At 36.7% G+C, this 23,680-nt stretch overlaps 1 protein-coding gene across 1 annotated transcript in view; it reads left to right on the top strand.

Moving 5' to 3' along the window:
- The window catches only part of LOC108938644 (BMP/retinoic acid-inducible neural-specific protein 1-like), a 61,735-nt gene that overhangs the window by 15,302 nt on the left and 22,753 nt on the right, over positions 1 to 23,680 (top strand). Inside the window, exons 2-4 of the mRNA XM_018759434.2 lie at positions 6,568 to 6,835; positions 21,097 to 21,287; positions 22,691 to 22,860. Of these exons, the coding sequence (XP_018614950.2) occupies positions 6,618 to 6,835; positions 21,097 to 21,287; positions 22,691 to 22,860 (579 nt within the window). The 5' untranslated portion in view covers positions 6,568 to 6,617. The remainder of the gene's footprint in view (positions 1 to 6,567; positions 6,836 to 21,096; positions 21,288 to 22,690; positions 22,861 to 23,680) is intronic.

The following is a 23,680-nucleotide window of genomic DNA, read 5'->3' as shown; positions in this document are numbered from 1 at the left end:
AAATATATAGTTAAATTCTGGTTATAAGGGAATCTTGATCTGTATTTCATAGGGCTGGTATTTCAGTGCAGAATTTAAGTGAGCTGACAGTGTAACTATTCCCAGAAAAACTTTATTATATAGTGATCTGGAGGTTTTGGGGGGGGGGGGTCACTTTATTCTTACCATAATGGCAGACCAAAAAATATCACATTGACATTGCTGATGCTGCTTATTTTTTTCAACACTTTACATTTGGGTTTTGACACAGAATAAAACCTTATTGTAGTCTTCATTTAAAGGGGAGTAAAAACAAGGAAATGCCATGAAGCTCAGAAGACTCTGTCAACATGATAGGCCCCCCGTCAATTTTTTTTCATTTAACTTTCACTTAATCGGGAAATGAATTACTGCTGGAGAGCATGAGTTTTACTGATTGATCTGATTGATTGGAACTAATTGTACAAGTTGTATGGGGGGGTGTAGTGGCGCAGCGGGTTTGGCCTGTGCCTGCTCTCTGGTGGGTCTGAGGTTCTAGGTGTGTCCCCTCCCCCTCAAACCCTGCACCCTGCATTGACGGGTTAGGTTCCAGCTTGCCGCGACCCTGCTTGGGACAGGTAGTTTCAGTCAATGTGTGTTTGTGTATGAGTATGAGTTGTGGAAAGCCACATGAATCTACAATGGTTTTCTTTCATTTACGAGTGTGATGTCACCACACTCTTTGCATGGAAATTAGCTTTTAGTCATACCTTTGGCATTTCAGAACCAGACAGTGCTCATCTAACTGGTGCCGAAAATCTAAATGATCCTATAGTATTCCATGCCTTTAAGTGCATAAAATGTTTAAAACGTGCATTGAAAATGAATGCTTTCAGTACAATCTTTACCGTTTAAAATGTCTTACTCTTTGCTTACTGTTTGTAACTCTTCTTTATAGGAACTGCAAAATAGACTGCAAATGCAGGTAAATTAAATTAATTAAAAGAAGATAACATTTCTAAGATAAGGCATAGAAAAATATATTATACAAATCAGTATTGCTAGCCTTTGTTAATATATTGATATTAACAAAGAAAAACACTTAAAACATTTAACTAATTGTCACAGGACTGTGTCTGTCTATAAAAAAGAACTGATAATGTTTTATAATTGCAATTCAATATACTTTTTCTGGATTAATTTTTGTTATGAATTATTACTGTTATTTTTGTAAAAATTAAATAACTGATCAACCTTAACAAATATTTGAGACAGATTTCATGTCTGACATCTTTTGCTGATAGTGTGTTTCCTGCTGACAAGCCAGACAATTTGTTGTGACAGTCAGAACAGGTGGCAAAAGTTCATCTTGCTTTCACGCAACACTTACTTTCCATCTCACACCTCTGATTCAAATAATACAGGTTCACTCATTCATTAAATTAATGAATTTGAAAGATGTATAATGTTTCTGTTGAGTTTGATCTTCTGAGCATTTATGTTCAGCTTGGTGTGCAGCAGATATTTTGTGTACATGAGCTGTTTACAATGAACTTGGATAGCCATTACTACTGCTGTTTCCACAGCATGGACATTTGTGGTATAAGGGGCTAAAAATAAAAGACATAAAAGTAAAGAAGAGCAAGGCAGAAGTGAAAATGAATCACTTAAACCCTTATACAGCCTTAAATAAAATCATTTTTTTCATTGCTTTCTTGATACTTGTCCAGATTGCATCTTCAATGGAACTGCTGACCATGACATATGGTTCAAAGTACCAGCCAGAATGTTTTTATACTTCAGCCCTCCTTAAACTGTATTTATTACAGACGTCCAAATGACCCTACACCTGACTTCTTACAAAAAGCTGCTAAAGGACTCTGCAGTGCATTAAAGTACCAGCAGTTGGCATTCAATCAACAGTAGCTCCAATGAATGCTTTGCAGTGCTTTGTGTGGAACTTGAAAACAGCTTTCCTGTGGTTCTACATTGATTCCAGACCCCTTCTGCTGCCCACTACACCATTTCACAACAGATTAGAGGACAATAAATCATTAAGCACAGGTAAATTGGAACAATAACTCAGCACATTACTGCATTAGAATGTATTTTAAATTTCCATTGATTTTAGGCATTGGTGTGATTGGTTCTGGACAGACCTTTGGATTTAATTATTCTGCGGGATTGCTGAGCCATGGCTTCTGAAGGTCAGGCTGCTGTTTCAGTCCAAAATGAGATCGGGAAAAAAAAAGAGTTGTACAAATGAACTTAAGCCTCTTCAGGTGATTGCAAGTGGCAGGCCATTAGTGCATTGTCCTGAGGTGGCTGTAAACAAGTTATGATAATTTTAATTCAATCTCTCTCAAGGGAAGTCTGAATTCCTGCCCTTCCCCCCTGCAGTTAAAACTGACCAGCCCAGCTGTTGATCTTGGCAAGCATCAGTGACAGAAAGAATATGTGAATCCTTTAGCCAGAAAGTCCCAAGAGGACTTAAACATACCACTCAGATTAACACAAATGTAATGTTAACCTTAGTGGTGGAGCAGAAATCTTTAGACTAACAAACTTGCAACCTTCAAATTTGGTTGGTAGAAAAACAAACATAGCAAAATACAGTACTTTACCGTAGTTCATCATATGGCAGTATGCTACAGTATGCAACAAGCCAGTTACAGCAATAAAAGCACAGAAAAAGTTTTATTTGTTTTTTTTCTAGAATTCTTATATATCTCTACATACATACTACATACATACCAACATCATTTTCAACCTTTTCAAGTCATCGAATAAATTCAATAAATATTATTTCCATTCAAGTTATGGCAAACAGAAGTTATGCTTACAGAAGAAGATTTTTCTTTTTTTTTTTTTTTTACTTTTTGGCACAAGTTAACTCGAAGAAGAAATGACATCTATAAATAAATTAAGGGAAAACATGCATCTTTATCCTTCTGAAAGAAATGCTCATGGTAATTACTAGAAGGCTGTGCGTTATTTGAATCTTCACAACAGACACCATTAATTCACTTAACTGGAACTTGCTTCAAACCCTTACAAAACCCAGGAAAAGGGCAATGAACATGATCCATTAGTAATATGACACTACTGAATAAGCTTGTTCACTGTAAGTGTACAGAAGGTTACTCTGAGGCAGTAATTCAATTCTAACTCATGTCATGCAGTAAACTTAAATGTGAGTTAAGACATCCAGAAAGAAATAAATCTCTTAACTTGCAAAACAGCAGCATGGCTGTCAAAGCAATATGAAGTGTAACGAATTTGCAGTGTCACCTCCCTTATTACCCAGAAGCTTCAGAGTGTGTGGCCTTTATTTGGCTGAGGGTATTGTAAGCTTCTAAAATCAGCTTGAGGATTTAGGGTGTAGAATCCCCATGACCAGAATAAGAAAAATTATTCCCCATTTTTGATTTTTGGGATTTATAAGGTTTTTGTTCCTATAGCTATTGATTGTTGAAGAGAAGATGAGGATTTTATTGTACAATAAATTAATTGCAGAGCTCACAGGCTTCTAAGAATTTAGGAACACAATCACAATAACCCATACAAATAATTTCATTTTAAATAAGACCAGAAATAAAAAATAATTTTACCAGAGAGATAGACATACATAAAATACATTTAAAAATTCTCTACATTTTCCTGCAAAGATAGTATATGTGTCATGTACCTTAATATAGTCTGTAAATGTGAAGCACAAATTACGTGAGTTATGAAGAAATGAGAAACAGGCTAAACTGAGAGCCTGCTGTAGGTGGTACTTCAGTCACTCCACTGTCTTGCCAGCTGTTAATATCTGTCTGATTAACAATACGTAGTGACAGCAGAAACAGCTTTCAGTTACAAATTTTGTAATCACATTGGAAAAAGACAGGTTGCATAATACTTACATATGTAATTTAAGAGGGGGGTGTGGTGGTGCAGTGGGTTGGACCAGGTCCTTCTCTCTGGTGGGTCTGGGGTTCAAATCCCACTTGGGGGGCCTTGCAACGGGCTGGCATCCCGTCCTGGGTGCGTCCCCTCCCTCTCCTGCCCTATGCCCTGTGTTGCCGGGTTAGGCTCCGGTTCCCCGCGACCCCATATGGGACAATCGGTTCAGAAAATGTGTGTGTGCGTGTGTGTGTAATTTAATAGTATGCAAATTTTAGCTTTTAGAACCTTTTTACTGATTTATAATATTTGTATTCAGGGTAATTAATATCATGTGGTTTATATACTATTATTATAATATATTATTATTTTGATGTTTTTATTCTGCAACAAATCGATTTGAACTTTTTTTGTTACTCACACACAGCAGGAATTGTTTGCATACAGTGGTACTACACTGGCATTAAAGAAATAACATTGATATGCAGAACGTCAAGTAATTTAACTGTATAAAGTTGGTTCCAGTTAAAACACAGGGAATTACAGGGAATAATGTCAAGTACAGAATAATGTTTCATGCAGCTCAAACAGCAATGGAAAGCTAATGAGTCCTTATCAGCTGTCTACTGAGTCTTCTGACCAGTCTTCCCACTGCCTTAGAATTCCTTGTAAGAAGAACGACCAATGGGTTCTTATTCCATCCCTGAACACATCCCTGAACACATCCCCTCCATTTATATACTTTGTATGAACTAGCACTCTGTGACTGCACAGCTCTTTTGGCACATCAGGACTGAACTACAAAATCCATCTGCCTACGGTCCTGGTGGGACATTACGTTTGATTCCTTATTTTTTCTAAGAACTTTGGTTATTTGTGATTTATAGAATGGTGCCAGTGGAGATGGATGCCTGGCATGTGGGTTGTCAAAAGTTTCAATATGACGTTGCAAAATTATGAAAATTTACTTTTCTCCTATAGGTGACACAAGTTAACTGTTGAAGTCATAGGGGATGCCCCAGTGGCAAATTCACAGACACTGAGTGTAATGGATTACAGTTAAAGCATGCCAATGCACGTTCTGTTTTGGAATGCACTGAAAACGTCCCGGTTGGACCAGAGGAATACTTCTATGTATCATAAAAGCTCTGCTTAGTAACAGCTCAGAAAGCACACATCGCTTTTTCTATAACAAAAGCCACTGGAATTTATTCAGAAAAATCAATAACAATGCTACTATTACAAAAGCTGAGAAGGCAGAATTATTATTATTTTTAATTTAGCTGCCTTTATTATTTTGCAGATTATATAGTCAGGAAGATATTGGTTTTCGAACCAGAAAGACAAGGATAATGCTAGTCAATGAGTATAGCAAATCTGGGCTACAGTAAGTCCTTAGACCACCCGAAATTTTGTAATACACCTTACTTTAGAGCAGAACTACAGCTTCTGGTACACCGTAGAACCAGTGCTGCAAATTTGGGGAGTGACAAACTGCTTCAAACTAACAAATTAACATTATAAATCTGAGACGTGAAAATTGACTAGGTTGTCCAGTTTTATGTATAAGACAGGAGCACAATAATGTGCTTAATATAAACAAAATAACAATAAAAAGTTTCAATATTTTGACAATTCCTTGGATGTACAAAACCAAATGGAACCATATGAGTCTGCATTGGCTTTGCTAGACACAGCCAAAATAAATTGTTTGCTTTGTGTTTTGTGCTACTCTGACACAACTGTACCTGTGTCTTAAAATTGATCAGAATTAATTGCCAGGCTTCTTTACAACTGGTGCAGCACATTAAACATTAACATACCATATGCACTGTAACTGAAGAAATTCTTCAAGAATGAAAGGAGACATGAGACTTGATCATGTAGAACAATACCAGAGCGCAACAAGGCATGCAGTAATTTCAAATGGTGATAAACTTCGATGGCCCAGTTCTTCTCCATTGACTTCTCCAGTATTTTGTCTGTGTTGTGTATTTCTCCTCTTGGCATTTAGTTTTAATTCAAATGCTTTCAATGAGATTTCCTTGAACTTCTCACATGCAACTATATTAGTGCCTCTAACACTACAACTTTTTTTTTTTTTTTTTTTTTCTAGCAGACTATTAGGGATTCAATCCCTGTCTCAGTAATTTTCTTTTTTCTTTATGACTTTATTGGATTTTTCTTTGGTTCTTGCACATCTGAACCCAAATTTTCATCTGTTTTACTGGACTAGATGTTAGCAATGATACAACTCCTATTCACTGGAAGTTTATCAAATGTAGTAAACCTTCTTTTGCATTAGTAAAACTGTTCATGCACTATATATTTCCATATTTTTGATATGCATTACACTAAGTGTTTGCATTGTGATTAAGTAAAACTGATTTTTCAAGACACAAGCAATTACAGTTATAAGAATATTTCATAAATGACTCCCATTTCACAAAATTTTAAAATCCATCTGTATCAGAGGAAACAAAGCACTAATAATTCACATTTTACCTCAGTTTTCTCTGCTGTATTGATGCATTGAAATTCTTTCTTTTTTCTCTTAATTCTTATGACAGTGATGTCAGTGTTTTGACATGAACATTTCAATTCTCACAGTACATTTTGCTGTAGTGTTTAAGAATGTTGATTTGATTATAGGAAAAATATAACTTCACTTGAGATTTTTTTAAAGATGGAATTCCTTATCTTGTGTCTCTCCCCTGGTAGGTCTCCACAGAATGGAGCAAGAATGAGCAGAGAGTGGCTGAAAGAAAAGCATGAACTGGAGGTTTATTGAGGTCATCTGCTTCCTGTTTATATGGGACCATATAACAGTTCAGTCTTCCCGTCAGGATCCATCCGTTGCGGAGCAACATGTCTCCAAACAATTTGATTGGCTCATCTCTGACCGCGGGCCTTTCCACTACTCTCGGAGTTACCTCTCCTTTGTGGAAAGATTCCGTCAAGGATTTACGACCAGATATAAAATTTATAGGTAAGTGTTTTTCGGGGTTCACCTTTAAAGTCTTGTTATGTGTTAATTTGGACTTTAATATTTTATTAAATATTTAAGATGTTTTTAATATTTTAATATTAAAATGAATGTCAATACAAATACATTTTTGATTGTTATCAAAGCAAACGTAAGACCAAGTTTACTGTGCTTATAAACACAAAACACAACTCTCTTTAAAACATGGTAATTATTATTATTATTATTATTATTATGATTATTATTATTATTACTGTTGTTGTTCTTGTTCTTGTTGTTTTCATGATTAGACTAAGGGTTATGACTTAAATGGAGCTTAGCATGGCTGGAGGCTGACAGAACTGAGTAAGAGATTATCTTATTTTAAATAATGCTATTTTAAATTCTGGACCTTGTAACTCGCTGAAATAAAGTATGATGGTTAGATCTGAGCGACTATACAAAGGCAAGCTAACATTTCAACTAAACTGAGCCTTATGTATTAACATAGTTTCATCAGTTGAATTAATGAAATAAAAAAGGCCGAATTTCTAATTAATGAAGTAAAAAATCAATATGATTAATTTTCAATGGCAGATGCTGAAAACAGTTTTTTTCTGGACAGAGGCCTATAGCACAGAACCACAGAACCCTGGGGCTCTGGGTTCAAACCTGGGTTGAAATCTGGCTAAGTCTCTGTGAAGTTTGTATGCTATCTTTATGTTTGTGTGGATTTCCTCTGAGTTCTGTGATTTTCTCCCACAGTTCAGTTTATTTATGCATGTAACTTCCTTTGTGTGTGCCTGTATGTTTGAATGTCTTGCGATAGTCTGATCCATAAACCAGGATATAGTCTGCTTCAAACCCTATGCTTCATTGGACTGGCTCAGCGATCCACAGGGATACTACTAACTGGATAAACAGTTATTGTTCTTTTATTATTAACCCTTATTTTGATGGTTAAATAATCCAAGGTAGACTACACAAAGCTATTTAGAATGAGTCACCAATTTATGCAGGTATGTAATGAAGAGGTAACAGTTAGGAGTTAGTACCTTGTTCAGGACTACTGCAGCGGAATGGGGATTCAAACCCATTCAAACCCGAGTTCATATGTACATCTCTGTGAGTGATTAGAGTACTTTGAAGATCTGGAATTAAAAAAAAAAAAAAAAAATTAACAGTAATACTCATTTACACTCATGAAATTTTTTTACCACTGCAACTAATCCTTCAATGTCACCAACATAAGTTTTACTTTAATAGCCATTGTAATTGCCTTCTATTCATTATGTTTTAGGGTATTCAGATATTAAGAATGAAATGCATGTAACAGGTCAGGCACCCTAATTTTCATTAACTACATTACCTACATAAATTATCCATAAGCTCTATATTTAGTTAAACCAAAATATAGTTAAAATCAACATCATCAGCTGAGTCAGGCTCCTCTCCTCACCTCTTTCTTAGACTAAACAAGCATGTGGTGGTGAAGAGTAAACAGCATTCTGCACCCCTTCCCCCGAGGGTCCCTCTGTCTGCATTATTTAGACATGGACTGATTAAATTAGATTTCCAAGAAGAGACAGTATTCCCGCCCCTATTATCGGGACAGATTACAGGAAAGCATTATCCCAGACAAATAATTCCGACCAGCTCAGCAACAAGCTATCTCCAGGTTTTTAGCAGCCTAAAAATTTAGCAGTATTGTTTTCAGCCCCAACCTTGTAGTGTAACAGCTTAAAAGGTGTGTTGGCAACCGCTGAACCTCTCAAGTGGCTTTTTCCATTCAACATATAACATCTATGCAGCACCATATATTCTATGACCCTCAGTCATGAAGATGGAACCTGGAATTCATATATATAAATATATAATAAAGAGGTACATGCTCATTTTTCGTTATTTACAGGGTTGATTTAGACTAAAAATGTTACTGTAGTAGGACTCTGATTAAAAAGCAGACACAGCTGCTTGAAAAAGAAGTAGTAGAATGTACTAGACAGCATTTTTTAGTCCAAATAACCCACTTAATTAGGGCAAAATATGTGAATCTCTGAAGGCTAAAGCAGCATCACATTGTCTTGCACAATTATGATGATCTGTGGTTTTTCTGACTGTTCTTTTAAATCTTCCCCCTCACCATTATAAAAATGCAGTATGTAGTAAATGCACCGTTGATACACTTTAACTGCATTTTGCTGCAATCCGAGAAAATGTGTGTACATTATTTACACTAAAAAAAGAACATACATGGGATTCTCATATATGGTTTCAGATAAATATTCCAGTTAGTCTTGTTATCCAATATTGTTAACACCAATATTCTCTGTACTCCTCTCACTCAGGCTGGTTCTGTCACTGAAATGAAACAAACTACATTCAAGAGACACCACCCAGAACAAAATTTAAATTATTGAGGAATGACAATAACAAAATTCAAATATTGTAAATATTTAACAAAACTACAGTATTTGCTGTTTAATTTAATTCAAATAACAGCATGAAATCAGTCTGCTTTTACCTCCTGTTTCTGAAATGCAAAAGAACTAAAGCTTAAACTCACCTTTTTGTCATCTAGACATCAAGTTGCCATTTTACAGTATAGTAAGCTGTGTGTTTATTTCTTTCTGTAATCTAACACCAGAAAATGTCTTTAAATATATTGACAGTTAACATTTAACAAAGTACATTTTCCTATGAAGAAGATATTCTTGTGTTTTTATAAACATTACTTTTCACTATAGACATGTTCTTACATCTATATTCTATCATCTTTATTCTTATAAACAAAAATTCCATTCACACATGTGGAGTAACTGTTTCATCACAGCCAAAGAAAACACGTACAGCTGTCATCCATGCAATATGTTATACAGTGAAATATGTATGTTCATCATGCAATACTTGGAAAAATAAACAAAATTAAATTTTATGGAAAAGCCTCTAATGAAAGTCCGTATCTTCATGAATTCTTCAATTGATTTTCAGTTCTGTATGATTGTATTCTTGAAAAACACATCATTTCACCTACGTCTTGGCTTTTCTTAAACGCATTCTTTAATGCCTTTTTTGTGCAAGAGCACCTCAGATATAATGGTTACATGTATTCATTTATCTGATGATTTTCTCCAAAGCAACTTCCGATGTTAAGATTATAATTATCACAAGCTTACAGTTATTTACCCATTTATACAACTGGGTAATTTTACTGAAGCAATTTAGGGTAAGCACCTTGCTTAAGGGTACTATAGCTAGAGCAAACCTGCGATCTTTAGATCCAAAGGCAGCAGCTCTAACCACTACACAACCAGTTGTATTTCCAGTCCTTTACTTGATAACGATATGTTTTGTCACCTATTTTGGAATCCATTAATGATTTAACTAAGTGCAAGGCTACTTATATAGATTATCTAGAATAAGTATCACTGTTTTCCCAGCTTGGATTATTTTTTGTGTCTTAAGGCCACATTCTTGAAAAACCTTATAGCTATTCTTATTAATTTTATCCACACCATTTTCTTTACCATTGACAATTATGACAAAACAAATGCTTGTAGGCTCTTCATTCATTTAAAAACCTAGATATTTACAGAATCCGGGCTAAATACTTTCGTTGAGAAATTTCTTTGAGATTACAAGTTACACAAATGCAAACATACCCTAGCAAAGTTTTCCTTTCCCAGTTGCAAATCTCTTTTTGGGTTTCAGTTAAATGTTGAGATTGCCAATCACCTTTTGAAGCAATTGATTTAATGTCAATATTTGCATCACTGTTTTTTTGTTCCTTGGTACCAAAACATCCTTTTCTTAAAGAGAGGGTTTCAACTTAAGCAGTCCGCCTTATTATATTTGCTACATCTCTATCAAAGCTGTATTTTTTACGATGACAAACTGGTCTGTCTTATTTTCACGTTGAACTTTTTTTTTTTTCTCTGCTTTTACCTTGGTTTCTGCATGAATTTCATTGCAGCAAAATCACTCTTCTGTTTCTACTCATTACTATTTATTGGCCCCCTGCCCCTTCGATTCCATCCCCTGATGAATTAGATTTCTTTCTTTCCTTTATCTCATGGGCTCCTGTTATTTTTTTGATGATTTCAACACTCATCCTTCAGATACCTAGCCTCTAAGCTAGCTTTTTTCTTTTTCTCATTGATAATTTATCTTTCCCTCCAATGGACATTTTTTTAAATACTATCAGTAATTTGAGATAATAAAGCCCTGAAGCAGACATTGTCATAACAAAATTGCAATGAATGAATAAATCAAAAATAGATACTAAGCACAATATACTAATTTCTGCTCATGACCTTACGAAATTATGTTAATTTCTTTCTTCTTGTTGCTGAAAGGAAAACGGTATCACCGTTCACTGGTTCCTTGTGCTGTGAACATTTGACTAACTATTAACTTGAAGACAGACATTATTTATTCAAAATGTGTCTTCTTACTTGAATTTTCTTCATGTGTTTTTTTTTATTATTATTATTATTTTTTAGTTGTTACAGAGCAAAAATTATTTCTGTATTTCCCTGTGCAGTCATTAGCTGGCAAAAAGATACAATTGGAAAACAAACACAATGGGTATTTAACTGCTTTTGGCTGTGACCCTCTAGAATTGCGCCCTATGTTGCCGGGTTAGGCTTCGGGTTGCTGCGACCTCGCTCAGGACAAGCGGTTTCAGCCAGCGTGTGTGTAATTTCTAGGATGTACCCTGTCTCTTGCCCCATGCTTCCGGGATACAGCAGATCATTACATCCATGCAAAGGATAAACAGTTATTGCCAATGGTTGGTTCAAAGAAATACACACACACAGTCTGAAACCACTTATCCCACGCGGGGTTGCAGCAAGCCAGAGCCTAACCCGGCAACACAGAATGAAAGGCTGGAGGGGAACACCCAGGATGGGATACCAGTCTGTCACAAGGCAGCCCAAGTGGGACTCGAACCCCAGACCTATCGGAGAGCAGGACCTGGTCCAACCCACTGCACCACCACATATCCTTGGAGTTTACAGTTCTGTCAAAACATAAGTTTTATAATGGGTGAATTTTTGTTTTAGGTTATTGGGAGCACATTGTGCGGTGGCGCAGTGGGTTGGCCCACAGTCCTGCTCTCTGGTGGGTCTGGGGTTCAAGTCCCACTTGGGCTGCCTTGCGACGGACTGGCGTCCCGTCCTGGGTGTGTCCCCTCCCCCTCCGGCCTTCCGCCCTGTGTTGCTGAGTAGGCTCCGGTTCCCCGCAACCCCGTATGGGACAAGCGGTTCTGAAAATGTGTGTGTGTGTGTGTGTGTGTGTGGAGCACATTGTGTTTGATGTTATTTTGTTTGTTCCTGTTTCTTCTGCACTTTTCAAAGGCTTGATGTGGTTTCACATTCAACCACATCACCAGTTGTGATGATGTCATTAGCTGCCTATTATTCCATGTATTATAGCACTTTAATGGTCACAACTACATTGGCACAACAAAACAAAACATGCTAGAACTACATTTTGGTTGAAATCAGCAACCCAAAAAACCATGCCAAGGTAACACACTTGGGGATGCATCTGGATGTATAAAACCATGGTACCTTTTTCGAGTTTTTTCTGAAATATTTGATTTAATACATGGTAATGTAAAACAAAATACTTCACTAAACATAATATCCAAGATTCATTAATAGTATTGCACTACAACCAATGTCTTCACCTGCTTGTCTCAAGAGGGGTCGCAGCGAGCCGGAGCCTAACCCATCAACACAGAGCACAAGGCTGAGGGGGAGGGGACACACCCTGGACGGGATGCCAGTCTGCCACAAGACATCCCAGGCAGGGCTTGAACCCCAGAGCTGCCACACAGCGGGCACTAGCCAAACCTGCCATGCCACCACACCCCCCTATTAGAGTACTTTATGTTTTAATTGTTAATTTTTTTAATCTGCAATGAAGCAGGACTTTGTTATCATTGGTATTATAACTGTCAAATGCTTTAAAATTTTTACTGTGTGTAAAAATGGGAATAGGAGTCCCAGAAGTATTTGTGTGCAAAGCAAGTGCTAGTATCATTTCACACTGCTTAATCAGCCATCTGCTAATCAATTTGGGAAAAAAATGACACAGCTGTATTAGTACACTGCTGCTGTTCATTGCCTCATTTGTATGGAATCTAGTCTTTTCTTTGAAGTTCCACGTGAGGGGCATTTGTCCTCTCAAGCGAACTCACCTCCAACAAGTAGAGGGATGGAGGCAAGTATAGAGGCTAAATTGTGGCTAGATTGCTTTCATCTCCTGTTGATGGATCAGTATTAGTCGTTGCTGAAGCTGATAATTTATCACTTGCCTTAAAGATGCAGTGTGGTGGCTTTTACCCAGTAGCATTCTGCATTTGAAAAATTAGCAAGAGCCGCCAGAGGTAGACTGAACTCAGCAAGGTGACCTCAAGGCAGGCAGGGTGCGATGTGCTCTCCCTGGGGACAAGAGACCCTTGCTGCTGCAGCGGTGGCAGGTGGGTCAGGGAAAAAGAGGTCAAAGTCAAGGTGAGAAAGAATAACGGGCTCCCATTTCACACAAGGCAGCCCCCATGCCCTCTCAAACTCTTACGGTCGCAAGTGGAACACTGAGTGAGAGGTCACCCTCGAGTGCACATCTATAACTTCCCTCAAACGACAAAGTGAACTCACCTATAAAACGACTAGGTCATCTCAGCAGGGTTACTGCACATCAATGCACAGTGGTGAAATATGTGGTTAGTGACATTTGAGATGTGTCCCAAAATGGGCCACCTTTGAAATAATTTCTGAAGCACAGCATGGATGAAACAGAGTTCGCGGTGACGAGCTGAGCAGGGAATTATGCCATATCCATCTCAAACCACTGATAATCATCCCCCACTTAGGAATTAGTTAATTACGACCGGGAAGATCTTGTAATTAGCTGAGAAATAGAGCTGGAAAGTGTGTCAGGGTTAAGCACTGATTAATTTCAATGTATGGAAGGTATTCCTGTTGGAGTGGTGCTCCACAGAGAGTTCTGACATCAGCGTGGAGAAAACAACATTATTGCTGCACGTTGCGTGCATTTACATTTACATTTACATTTATTCATTCATGCATATCCCAAATCTCATACTATACAGATCTGATGCTAAAACAACAGACTTTTGTTATTATTAATGTGTGACAGATTATGTTCCACTACCTGCCTCCTTCAGGTTTCTGGTTCTCTTTAACATTCCCATGGTATGTATTGTGTTCAAAACGATAATCCTGCAATCCTTTCCAGTAGTAAGTTCAATTAGGATTCCAGCATGAAGAGTGCTCAAAGTTTTCTTTGGGTGAATGTGTAAGTCACCTCAAATAAAATGATTTATATCTTGTTTTATTGTGGGCACTTTCAGTCCAGAGGTAAATTTGCTTATGGGATATAGACACTTTGTTTATTTCACTATATTAAATCAGTACAGTATAAGATTTAAGGTGGGATTTTGACAAAGAAATTCTACATCACATTGTCTCCTTTGAGAGAACTTTGTTACATATTGATGTATTTTTTTTTCCTCTTTGTGTAAGCAGCTCACACCCTGAGTAGTTTTCCAATTACTGACACACATCTGGAGTGCACTCATTACCTGCCAGACACAAACAGCCCAATGGCTATTGCTATGGAGATCTCCATTCCCCATACAGTCCGCAGCAGGGCTATGACGATGTTGTTTTCATCAGTCCCATTCCCAAATTGCAGAAAGCCATGAGCCTTTAGCATTCACCACTGCAGCTCTGTGTGTGACCGTGCAGTTTAATGCACAGTAAACCCTTTAGAAAGCAGAAATCCAATTCTGAGAAAGCTTCCATCAGCATGTCAGAACCACTGCAACACCTCCCTTATCAGAGTACCCAGACTGGCAAGGAAAGCACCATGGGAAAGAAACAAAAAATAAATTAAAAAAACAACATGGCAGCAGGATATACTTTTTTCATAGGTCTGCATCTTGACAAAAATTACTCTTGTTTTGATGTTAAAAAGAAAGCTTTTACACTAGGGGCAAGGCAGTGTATGGGGGGTGTGGGAGGAGTGGTATTCATTGGCAAGAAATAAACTCAGGCTTGTAACCTAAACTAAATATAATGAAAATAGGTCTTACACAGCTTAATACTTTATTTTTTTTGGTCTGAATTCACTAGGGCTTAGTCTTTTTCCTAATCTTCTTATATTCACTTCACTGTCACTAAAAGGCTCTTGCAGCTAGTTTTTTCTAAGGAGATTCTACTCTGTTTGCAGAGAAGTTGTTAGGAACCTAAGCAGTACAATTGTCTTGTATAGCTTACACAGTGATGAGTACCAGCTAAGAATAAAAGCACCACCTTCTTTGGTGGTGTGTTTCTTTTCTTTAAAGCTTTTGTCATTTCTCAGGCTTTTCTATTAGGATGTTATAATTTTATATCTGCAATTACTTGTAATTGCAGAATAGAATGTAAATGTAAATGTACTAGTAATTGCAGAATGTTGTATTTATTAATAAGAGCTTGAAATCTCTGCTTAAGAAAAAAATTAATACTTTTAAGATATTAAGTTAGGTTCTGCAATAGTGTTTCACTGCAGTACCCTATTAGTCATCACTTTTTTGGTATTCACATCACATTTATTTCCATGTTAGCATATGTGTGCTTTATGACTTTTTCCATGCTCTTTTGGAGGCTGTCACACTGGGGAACCAACAGGGCTGGAAAATGTTGTTAAGGATTGAGATTATAACGCATAATTGTAATACATTAAACTGGTCAAAAGTTTTTTTTTTTTTTTTTTTTTAATTTTCTGTGGATCTGGAACAATAGTAGGAGTTGTGATAGGTAAAAAGACTGTTGAAATATATAGTTGAAGTAGTGAACTACCGTTAGCTAACTAAAAAATATGCGTTAGTTCATTTATTACCAAATAAAGTTCTTAGCATTTTAATCCCCATAAATCCAACATTGAAAATGCGTGTGTGTGCGTGTGTATTATTTAAAATAGATTATGTACTAATTACTCCTTTGATCACAATATTATTAGCAATATAATTTAGAATGTCTATTGTATTGTATTGTATTGTATGTCACAGGAAATAGACATAGAAACTGGTCAAGTTGTTTTTATTTTTGTGAAGGGGAATGGCTTTGTAGAGATGGTCGTTTATTGACTGAGTCATTGATATGCAGTCAAGCAGCCCTTGAGTAACTGAGTCAACCAGTTATAAGTACTGTAGACAATATGGATGTGACACAGGGAGCCCAGTGACAGCATATAATTTGCTAATACACATCACACAAAATGGGGACACTGGGGACATGTTAATCCTTGTTTGCACCCCTTATAGCCGTTACTATATAATTACCATTAGTATGTGTCAAAAACATCTCATTTGATGATTACATTTCAGAAATACTTACCAATGTTACCTTTTATAATGTTACTGACTTTCAGAGGGTGATCACTGATTGAGAAAATGAATAACATGCTACATTATCTTTACTGTACCTGGTTTCACTGCAGGCTGCAGTGAGGATTAATCATGTAAAATGCAATAAAAATACCCAAATATTTAGTTTATTGGCCTTTATGTCACACACTATGCACAGGAATAGTGCCAGCACCCATGTGAGAGGTAGTAAGGCGTGAAAATAAGATGCATTGATTTCTTCACAGCCCTCCAAAAAGGTATTGGATTAAGATTTATTTTATAAAATGTATGAAGGGCTCAGTGGCTTGAAATCATCCCGGAATTCAATTGTATCTGCTGCCATTTGATTTATGGCTTTACTTTGGCTGTCTTGTGAATATGAAAACCCCGAGTGCACTTGCTCTCTTCAGGCATCCACCCAGGAATGCAATATTGCATAGAGTCAAAGGCAAGTGGCAGAGCCATAGAAAAGTGTGCAATAAGCCAGCTCGCTCAGAATTTTTAGAGATTTAAAAATACTGAGATCTCACAGTATATCTACACCTATAATGTACAAACTTCCTTTGGTATGTTTTACATTTTTACTGTGTCATGGCTACTGAAGTATTGTGTGTTAATTCATTTTCCGCAGTGGTTCCCATGATTTCACTTGAGACATTTCACAGAAATTCTGATTTTTTTTCTTTTGCCTTTGCTTTACCTTTTACATATGTTGCAGTAAGATCCAGTTTCTGTATATTAATTACCATAAATAGTATATATTCTAAGATATTTATATCTATAAGATATAAGATATTCTAAGATATTTAATGATAAAGACTGATAAAAAAGTGTCATTCATTCATTTATTTTCCTCATCTGGAGTTTATTGCCCCTTTAAGCTATCCTATAGTGCAACTATTAGTCTGGCAAATTGGCCATGGCCAGGCTGGTGCTTGTCACATCTGTGCATCACCAAGCATGTAACGATTATTTTTCTTTTAATGAGTAAAGAGTGTAATATGAATCCGGAATAAGTACTTTTGCATAGATGTAGTTCAATTTTTTCTGTAAGTTTTTCTTCTTTCTATGTTTTTTTTTTTCTTTTTTGCTAGAATCTGAAGCATCACTGTACTGGCTCACCCATATTGAGTCTGAAATGTCCATAAACCAAAATATAGCTGTTTTTCTGTTTGGGTTACCAGCTGATTTTTGCAACTTGGCAAGGTAATTGCCCACATGATTTTCTGTTCTTTCAGGTTATGTCTTTTTTTTTTTTGTCTTCCTGTGGAATACAGATAAACGTGTCTGAAGCACCATCTTTCGCATTACTGAGATTAGAATCCGGTGAGCTGTTTCTCATTCAGCTCCAAAGAGTCAACTCCAGACTTTAGAACCTGATTGTTCCCAATTATTTAGCTGTCTGACAGTCTTCTGAGGAACTTCTTTCTACAAAGCAAACAATCTCAGCAATACCTTTTGCCTGCAAATATAGAGTAGTTGTTAAAAGCTCTTGACAAATTGTTTCGAATGGATTGAGTGAACTTTGCTCAAACAAGAGCTTAGAAGACAGACATACATATATTGCATACCATGTGGATTTTTCATCCTATTACAGATCGTAAACCATTGGGATGGAAAAATTAACAGTTTCTTTCAAGTGACACAAACAAGTTTATTGCAATATTTGAAAGAAGAACTTTTAAAAATTAAGCTTATCTGAACTATCTCCAGGGGCGCAGTTGCATGGTGGGTTTGCCCTGTGCCCGTTCTCTGGCGGGTCTGGGGTTCGAGTCCTGTCTGGGGTGTCTTGTGACAGACTGGCATCCCGTGCAGGGTGTTCCCCCTCCAGCCTTGCGCCCTGTGTTGCTAGGTTAGGTTCCAGTTCACTGTGGCCCTGCTCAGGACAAGCAGTTTTGGATTGTGTGTGTCTGAAATAGTTCTTGAGTTGCAGCATTTTACCTGATGAGGCTGAAATAATAATTTATCATGCTATGGTTTCCACATGAACAGAATCAAACTCTCCCACTTAATCCTTACCCTCCTGGCCTTGCAGCACAGACATTCATGTGCTTCTCTACACCAGACTGCACAAAAAGGTCATTAAAATGGGTGTTGAGCTGAGAAATACAGCTCTGAATCGTGTCATAAATTCCATCTGTCAACCACATTAATCTCAGCATCAGAGTTAAGATACATATGGTTTTCCACATTTTGCACTGTTATGAATTTATTGCTTAAATTGTGTGAGAGCACTTGATTAATCAATCAATGCAAGTATGTTCAGGTAGCTGGTTTTGCTCAAATTGGACTCCCTAGAAGAATGAGCGGTAAAGTTTCAGAGTGGCAACAACCTCATAAATATTCATATATCAAAGAGCTATAAGCTTCTCCACCAGATTGGATATATAAAATAGAGCATGTGAGGAAGACAACTAGTCTTTTCAGTCATTTTTTGAAGAGCATCTTCAGTTGTAAACAATTGTGGTGTTTTCTTAAGAAACAATAACATTTTGTACTGTTTTCTTTGGTAATGGTTCATGGGCGAATTGCTTTTTTTTGTGATGTATGACTGATGCAAAGAACACTGCCTTTCTATAATTGATTTACAGTAGATCATGCATAGAACTTTAATATTACATTTTGGAGTTTGCATGTTATCTCTTTGCTTGCTTGGGTTTTTTTTTCCTTGTGCTTCACTTTCCTCCCACAGTCCGAAGATGTGCTGCAGGTGAACTGGAAACTGTAAATTGTCCAAATGATTATGAGGGAGTTGTATGTAGTGCATCTAACTCTCTATGTCACCTTGGGTAAAGGTATCAAATATATACTACACAGTAATTATTGTGCTTTGATTTGTAGCAAAACATCTGCTAAATGAATAAATGTAAATATGAATTTTATGACCAAACTGAAAACCGGGTTTGTGTGCTAAAACTCTTGAAATCATATTTTCTCAGTCAGGAACACCCCACTGCCATCTTACTGCACCTGCCAGTCCATTTGTCTAAGTGTTCTCTGAGTGTGTGGAGGTGCTTAACCTCTCTGGCTCTTCTTTCAGTTCAATTCAGCTTAATTTAGTTTTTATACAGCTAGCTAGTTTTGCCTGGGATAAATATTGAAAGACAAGCACTAAGTGTCAGGACCTGACCTTGCGAATATAAACTTGCTTTTTATTTTTTCTTTTGAGCCACTTGAACTATGTTGACACAAGCTAGCGATTCACCGGTTAACTCAAGATTGTAGAACCAAAGCAGCCTGCATCTAAAAATAAATGAATGAATGAATGAATAAATAAGTAAATAAATATTGTTTTATTTTTATTTATTTATTTATTATTTAGAGAGGGGCGCGGTGGCGCAGTGGGTTGGGCCGCAGTCCTGCTCTCCGGTGAGTCTGGGGTTCGAGTCCCGCTTGGGGTACCTTGCGACGGACTGGCGTCCCGTCCTGGGTGTGTCCCCTCCCCCTCCGGCCTTACGCCCTGTGTTGCCGGGTAGGCTCCGGTTCCCCGTGACCCCGTATGGGACAAGCGGTTCTGAAAGTGTGTGTGTGTGTGTATTTATTATTTTATTTATTTATTTATTTATTTATTTATTTATTTATTTTTTAATTTTTAAATTTTGCGATTAGCTGAAATGTAGCCATGGCCCGTCACCTTGATAATGACAGCCTAATCCAATTATTATGAGTAACATGCTATTACAAATGAACTTGCACTGTTGGTATTTGCTCTTGTTGGACAATGATAGAAATGTAATTCAGTCTGGATGCAGGTTTCAGTTAAATGAATCAAATCCAAAAATATAAGCTATTATTACCCAACACGTGCTTCAGCCTATTACTTACAGGTAATCCATCAAGTGAAACTCAATGTCGCATTGTGTGCTTCACCTTACCTTGAGATTTGTTGTCACAATATCAAAACGCATCACAATTTGCATACATTTGTTCCCATTTCCCGTGAAATGTGATAATTACAATCCTTTTAAAAGTTGCAGCAAGGCAGAAATCACCTGTGTCACACAAACACCCACAAAGAGATTGCCAGGAGGAAAAGGAAACAATGCACTTGCCATTTGTTTCAGCATACAAAATGTAATGCACTCCTCAAATATTACATGATTGCTGATGACTTAATGTGATTTAGTCATAGTGGCTCTTCAGTGCAGCCAAACTATATAAATTGCTCTCGCATCAGCTACACAATAAGCATCAATTACTGCAGCTGGAACAGCAGAGTAGTATTATTTTCTGTAGGTTCCCACTTCTATAATTTATTTTTTTAATTACTAAAAAATCCATTTTTAGATGCTTATCTGAAAATGAAACAACATAAATGTTTTCGTTACAAAAGATAAATCAGAAAAAGAATCATTTAACCATGCAATTATTTCATTTTCAAAATTATAGCCTTAAATCAAGTTAAAACATTTTCTAAAACAATAAAGCTTATTCTGTAATAATAATAATAATAATAATAATAATAATAATAATAATAATAATAATAATACAATGCATCCATGACAAAGTTTGTTTCTGGCTCTTTAAAGGAAACCCCTTTGATCCTTACCAACATAACCATTATCAACTCCCCAGTGGCTATGAGCTCTCTGCAGGATTTTTTTAAAGGTTTAATTATCCTACAATGCCTTTAATCATAGGATATCTAACTGTATCTGGAATTCGAGGTGATCTCAGTCTGTTAGAATTCAGAAAATAGAATAAAACCTTGATTTACATTACAAGTTGTTCATGAAATGTGAGCAAATTTAATGATGGTCATATACGCTTCATTAGATCATGAAAAGCTGTGGAACTAAGCTTTTTGTTTAGTGTAAATTTCTTACTGGAAAACTGAACAGGACTTCCTGTATCTATCTGACAGAGAGTTTGCACGCTGGAAGGTGAGGAACACTGCCATTGAGAGGAGGGACCTTATCCGGAACCCAATTCCACTGATGCCGGAGTTTCAGCGCAGTTTGCGGCTATTGGGCCGACGGCCCTCTACTCAGCAAGTTATTGACACCATCATCAAGAAGTATGGCACCCACATCCTTGTCTCTGGAACCCTTGGAGGTAAAATGAGTAACGTTCTCCTGTACAATTTATTAAACAAGCATCTGAGCAACTATTTCTTCTAAAGACAGATATACTGACCAATACTATGTTGTAGTATGTTACTGTAACATGAGCACCACTTCTTTGACACCGTAATTGCAACATTACATATAAAAAACAATATTGGCCATTTTGGGCACTTCTCTGAAGTATTATAGTAATGGTGTCTGGAGGTGACATATGAAACAAATTTGCAGGCATTTAAACACAATATAGTTCATCACATATGTGGCATACCCCCAATATTGTATATTGGAATAAATGGATTCAAAAGTCATTACAAGCACTTAAGATCCAATATTTCACAGAAAAATATTGAAACATAAACCCTCTGTGGTTGGCAAACCTTATCTATAAAAAAGTGATAAAAAACTTGGCATACTGCAAACAATTAGGTACTGCCAAGACTGTGTGCTAGGTGTAGTCTGTTACAGTTACACACAAGATGCTAAATTCTGAATGTTCCTTACGGTAACACACTTGTGGTTAAACTTATCTACGTTTAACTTATAAATGAGGAGACTGCATTTGCATAAGGAGAGGCTTATTTTATTTTCTTCTTTTTTTTTTTTTTTTAATTTTATTAACAATTTTTCTGGAAATTTAACAGCAGCTGGAATTATGAAAACGAATTAAATATTTGTCTTTCATGTTTTTCGATGCAAAGTATGATATTAAATTTTCATGTTTGTACTGTATGTAGCTGACACCTTTGTTTGTAATGGCTTACAATATTAAATTAGAAATCAAGGAATAAAAAAAAAAAAACCCTTGGCGCTATTGAAGAGGATAAACTCTGTACCTGTAGCATGTTTTTGCTAAGAAAATTGGACAGTTTGTTCTCATAATGCTGTGTCTCGATGTAAAACCTAAAATTTCCAAACTGTCAAAAACATCTGTCTGAGAGATGTACAAATCCACTTGGGTAGAAGCTTCCATAGTGTGAATTAGTGTGTGTATGTGCACATATGTGTCTCAGCAAATGTGCTGAGACTGGATAGGTATTCATGTGTTTTGACAGAGGTAGACACCCTGTGGTGCTACAAAATCATTTAGGACTGCTGACTCTAACTCAGAATTGATTTGAAATGGGAAACTGCACCATCCCTTTAAAGGATTCTCTTTATACTTTCTCACAAAACAAACCTTTCAGCTTTCAGCTTCCAGGAGCAACAGACGAAAATCAGTTCATGTCACTTTCCATAAAATCTTAAAAAACCCAAAACATCATTAGTGTCCTGCCCAAATGAACATCACGAAAAGCTGGTACCCAAGCAGCAACATTAACATATGAGAACTGAAAAGTAATAATTTCTGTAACATAATTTTCTCTTTGCATATTGAATACTTGGTTTCTGCAGGTGAGGAAGCCCTGACAATGTATATGGACAAAAGCAAGCTGGACAGAAGGATGGTGAATGAAACTCAGAGCGTCGAAGCTTTACATCAGCTGGCATCCTCGTATTTCATAGACCGAGATGTGACAATGAGGAAGCTCCATGAGATTCAAATTTCCACGAATGCAATTAAGGTTAGCACTTATTTTCATGTATTAAAATATTCTACCTCACTACCAACACGCACTCATATTCTCCCACAGCCACATGATTGTCATGTAGCAGATTTTGTTGGTTGAAAATGTAGCAGGAGAACAAAAAAGTTCAGCACCTTCCTTAAACCTGTGATCTAAAGGTTCAAGGTCATGTTGAGGTGATCACCTTCCACTCACTTGCTGATCGGGAGCTGTGATGTTTGGGTGAATACTGGCACTATTCTATCATGTTTGTAACATGGGAAAAAATAGATTGTGTTCCAGCTCAACTCAGCTTATCCCCTAAAGCAATGTCTTGTTTCACACTCTGTAGATTAGACTTAATTTAACTTTCAGTCACAATTTATTATATTCTGATTACATCCCAGCCTGACAGCTCTCTTTTTGTGGTGCCGAATGTATTGTTTGTAGCTGTCACTAACAAACAGACAGAAATTGAGCATTTTCAATTTTACTATTTATGTCCAAATCACTTCTGGTTCAATGCAGGGGATTTCTTTTGTGAAACAAAACATTGTGATATTCTGCTATTCTGATTTTAAAAGGATTTTAAAAATTACTGAGGGAACACTGAACCCTGAACAAAAGTTACAATCAAATTTCAACAAATTAAGACATTAAATTTAAAAGTGCTTGTTAAACAGATAAGTCAAAAGATAAAAAATGGGGTTGTATCTGTGTGATTTATTACAAAGGATTATGTAAAAATCAAGGGAGCACATTTTGGGAAGAAAAAAGGGAAAAATTAAGTTGGACAGGAGGAGAGAAAATATGAATAAATTAGATTTGTTGGAGCTGA

The sequence above is a fragment of the Scleropages formosus genome, chromosome 17 (assembly GCF_900964775.1).
Source record: "Scleropages formosus chromosome 17, fSclFor1.1, whole genome shotgun sequence".
Taxonomy (NCBI): Eukaryota; Metazoa; Chordata; class Actinopteri; order Osteoglossiformes; family Osteoglossidae; genus Scleropages; species Scleropages formosus.
Note: the sequence above shows the minus strand (reverse complement) of the source record. Positions and strands in the feature narration are given on the sequence as shown.